The sequence below is a fragment of the Marmota monax genome, unplaced genomic scaffold, assembly GCF_021218885.2.
Source record: "Marmota monax isolate L192 unplaced genomic scaffold, Marmota_monax_Labrador192_F-V1.1 WCK01_AAM20220418_F8-fsc00155, whole genome shotgun sequence".
Classification (NCBI taxonomy): Eukaryota; Metazoa; Chordata; class Mammalia; order Rodentia; family Sciuridae; genus Marmota; species Marmota monax.
Window position 1 is genome coordinate 2,625,902 of NW_026694554.1, and position 4,347 is coordinate 2,630,248.

The 4,347-nt window shown below is 38.8% G+C and overlaps 1 protein-coding gene across 1 annotated transcript; it reads right to left on the minus strand.

Moving 5' to 3' along the window:
* Positions 1-726: 726 nt before the first annotated feature.
* Positions 727-4,111, minus strand: LOC124076871 (EKC/KEOPS complex subunit GON7-like). The gene is made up of 2 exons (XM_046420947.2): positions 3,820-4,111; positions 727-839 (listed from the first exon to the last, which is right to left on the minus strand). The coding sequence occupies exons 1-2, from the start codon at positions 4,109-4,111 to the stop codon at positions 727-729; spliced, it is 405 nt and encodes a 134-aa protein (XP_046276903.1).
* Between the last annotated feature and the right edge of the window lie 236 nt (positions 4,112-4,347).

Here is a 4,347-nt window from a genome sequence, read left to right on the forward strand (position 1 = left end):
AAAAACACAGATGGAGTCCATGTAACAATCAGCAGCTTCCCCCACTAATGACATCTTCCATTACTAAAGTGCATCATCAAAACCAGAAAATTGGCACAACTGTAGATCTTAATCAGTTCATTTACCTGTGCATATCATTTTGTATGTCTTTGTGATCAGATGGCATTTTCCCAAGTGTAGTTATATAACCATCATCACCACCATAATCAAGAGAATTGTTTCATTGCTACAATATAAGTTCCTTATGATGCCCTTCTATTTCCACTTCCTCCCATTTCTATACCTAATCCCAGGTGGCCACTTATATGTGCTTCATCCCTATAATTTTGTTATTTTGAGAATGTTATACAAATAGAATGATGTATGCAGCTCCGTCCACCCCCTTTTTTGGCAGTGCTGGGGATGGAACCTAGGGTCATATGCATGTTAGACAAGTGGAGAAGACACGTGGGCTTCTTAGTTTGGCCTGTTATGCACATCCCTTCTACTACCATTCCATTGACAAAGATTTATCATAGGACCCATCTAGATTCATTTTCTCAGTCAAGAAAACAGACTGCATTCTTAAACATTTATTGTATCTTTCTTTGCTAGAAACAGAAACAAAATTTCTCTCTGACAAACTTTTTTCAGGGGAACAAAATAAATGCTTTCCTTCTTCCTCAAATATCAGTGTATAACAATCAGAATACAGTAGAGGGCCTTTACATTGCGTAAAAGATATAGCTAAGGTGATAGTTTTGGGATTTTCGCAGGTGGTTCACCTGAGTCAGTGCTGCTATCAAAGATGTCATCTTCATCATCATCATCATCTTCAAAATCTTCTTCACCTTCATCTTCTAAAATAAAAAAAATTGTTTTATAAGATTATGTTCACTAGTAGAAAGTAAGATAGCTAAATGATTACAATGAGACAATTTCACTTTAGGGATTAATAAAACCATGCATATTTTAAAGTAAAAAGACTTCAGGAATTTTAATATTTAAATCTTTCCTTTCTATCACTTTCTTTTATGGAGATATAATTCACTTACAATAAACTCTTAAAGTGTATATTTCAGTGCTTTTTCAGAACTTTATTTAAATATTTACTTGCTTGTGCAATCACCATCACTAATTCTGGAATGCTTTCATTAACACCGAGAGAAATTGCATACTCATTAGCAGACATTTACCATTTCCCTTCAGCCCTCGAAACTAGTAATCTACTTTCTCAATGGATTTTCCTATTCTGGACATTTCATATATAGGGAATCATACAATATGTGGCCTTTTGTATCTGACTCACTGTTTTCAAGATCCATTCCCATTGTAGCATGTATCAATACTTTATTCCATTTTATTGCTAAGTAATATTCCATTATGTGGACATACCACATTTTGCTTTCACACTAACCAGTTAAGGGACATGTGCATTTTTTTTTACATTTTTTAGCTATTATGAATAATGCTACCACAAACACTAGCATACAGATTTTCAAGTAAACATGTTTTTCAGTTCTCTTAGAAGAATTAACAGTGGTACTTCTGGTTCATATGGTAGCTTTATGTCAAGATTTTTAAAAAATATTGTTTAATTGTCAATGGATCTTTATTTTATTATTTATATGTAGTGCTGAGAATTGAACCCAGTGTCTCACACATGCTAGGCAAGTGACCTACCACTGAGCCACAGCCACAGCCCTATGTCAAGTTTTTTTTTTTTTTAATTTTTATTGTTGGTTGTTCAAAACATTACATAGTTCTTGACAAATCATATTTCACACTTTGATTCAAGTGGGTTATGAACTCCCATTTTTACCCCGTATACAGATTGCAGCATCACATCGGTTACACATCCACATTGGTTACACTTCCACTGTTTTACATATTGCTATACTAGTGTCTGTTGTATTCTGCTGCCTTTCCTATCCTCTACTATCCCCCATCCTGTCCCCTCCCATCTTCTCTCTCTACCCCATCTACTGTAATTCATTTCTCCCCCTTGTTTTTTTTTCCCCTTTCCCCTCACTTCCTCTTGTATGTTTTGTATAACCCTGAGGGTCTCCTTCCATTTCCATGCAATTTCCCTTCTCTTTCCTTTTCCCTCCCACCTCTCACCCCTGTTTAATGTTGATCTTCTTCTCATGCTCTTCCTCCCAACTCTGTTCTTAGTTACTCTCCTTATATCAAAGAAAACATTTGGCCTATGTCAAGTTTTTAAGGAACTGCCGAACTGCTGTAGGTGGGCACACCATTTTACATTTCCACCACCAAGGTACAAGGTTCAGAATTCTTCACATACTACACAACACTTGTTACTGTTTTTTATTAAATTAGAGCCAGCATCCACATTATCAAGAGGGAAACAAGGTGGAAATAGTTTACACTCCTCTCTAGAATCCAGTATCTATCTAGTTCTTGGTTTTTTTGTTTGTTTGTTTTTTTTTTTTTTTTTTTTTTGTGGCGCTGGGGATTGAACTCAGAGTCCGTGCATGCAAGGCAAGCACTCTACCAACTGAGCTATATCCCCATCCCTCCGGGGTTTGTTTTTTGTTTTGTTTTTAGCTCAGGGCAGTCAAAAATGCACCAACCTGTTTCTATATTCTCATTTCAGATTTTTTTAAGTTAAGAGAATTAAAACTTTATGATTCTACTTTCAAAATTCCTCCACCAAAACTGGGATATAGGAAGAGTCCCCAGTCGTTAAGATATGTTAAACTGAAGTCTGCCCCCAATCTTTGGAACTTGTCCTATTGTTCCAAAGAATATATTGTATTCTTTCAAACATGTTTTTAATTTCACACCTGGTAAAACTCCTTTTGCTTTTTCAATACCAAGCTCAAAAGTCAGCCCCCTCTAGAGAAGCCTTCCTGGGTTCTCTCAGCTTGGAATAGTTACAGAGAGCCCAAGTCACACAGTTTTATTCTTTTTTTTTTTTTTTTTTTTTTTGCAGGGGCAGGTGGTGGTGGTTGTGGTGGTGGTGGTGGGGGGATGGGGGTAGGGAATACTGGGGATTGGAACCAAGGGCATTTTATCATGGAGCTACATCCCCAGCCCGTTTTTGTTTTTTTTTTTTAAAGACAGGTCCTGCTAAGTTACTTAGGTCCTCACTAAATTGCCTTGGACTTGCTATCTTCCTGCCTCAGCCCCCTAAGTCACTAGGATTGCAGTCAACATTACCTTACCCGGTAGTTTCTTTACTCTTTAATAGAGAGTGTTTGCCTTTGTTCCACAAGGGCAGAAACTGACTCATATTCACTTCATTCTTTCTCCAGGCCCCCATTGCTTGGCACAGAGTAGTAGGTATTCTGCACAATTTTTGTGATAGAAATTAAAAGTCGTTTAGATACTTGGGTGGAAACAGTCCAGATAAATAAAGCAATGGGTACCAACTTCATTTTTGGGGAGGGGGGTGCCAGGGAATGAACCCAGAGGCACTTAACCACTGAGCCACATCTTTTTTTTTTTTTTTTTTTTGATTTTTGAGACAGGTTCTCCACTAAGTTGCTTACGGCCTCGCTAAATTGCTGAGACTAAGGCTGGCTTTTTTCCTTTTTTGGTACCTGGAATTGAACCCAGTTGTGTTCAACCACCCAGCCCTTTTACTTAGGGACAGGGTCTCACTAAATTGCTGAGATTGGCTTTAAATTTGTCCTGCCTCAACCTCCCGAGTTGCTGTGACTGCAGGTATGCGCCACCGTGCCGGGCAGTAACCACCTTTTAAAAATGCTATTCTTCTGTCCCCAAGTCTCACTTTCTGCGGTTGGACTGCTACATGGGCTCCCCAAATCTACATTCCCTGTGTGTCCCACCTCATCCTCCGATTTCTGGGCTCACCGTCCAAAGACTCGTCCACCATCTCGTCTACCATGTAGTCCAACGCCTCATCCAGTGCTTCGTCCAATGCCTCGTCCAACACCTCCTCCAACATTTCTTCCGGAGCTTCCGACATCGGGTCCTGCACTTCCTGCTGAATTAGGGGGTCCAAGAATTCGGTTACTGCCTGTTTCATCTGGGCCACATCAGACAACAGGTTTTGAATGGGGTCGTTGTCATCTAAGGCATCACAGAATACCCGCAACTGTTTTTGTTTTCCGTCAGGGCCAACGCAATTTCCAAACAGCTCCATGGCGACTGCTTAGCTTATAGAATGCACCACAAGAAGCGCCTACCGGAAGCGGAAGCGGAAGTGAAAACTCACGTGTTTCCCTTAAAGAAACCGTAGTACTATTTTAAGAAGTTACGTAAATATCATTTTTTTAAAAAAGCACATTTTATATCATTTACATTCCCATTGATAATGTAAGAGAGTTCCAGTTTATTGATAAATTCAACATTTGTTGACATTCTTTATTAATGCAAGTC

Excerpts from the sequence above, each read along its gene's own strand:
- LOC124076871 (XM_046420947.2), bottom strand. The coding sequence starts at position 4,111 with ATGGAGCTGTTTGGAAATTGCGTTGGCCCTGACGGAAAACAAAAACAG. Across the intron at positions 840-3,819 it reads GGTGGACGAGTCTTTGGACG|AAGATGAAGGTGAAGAAGAT; the intron begins GTGAGCCCAGAA and ends TTTTTATTTTAG.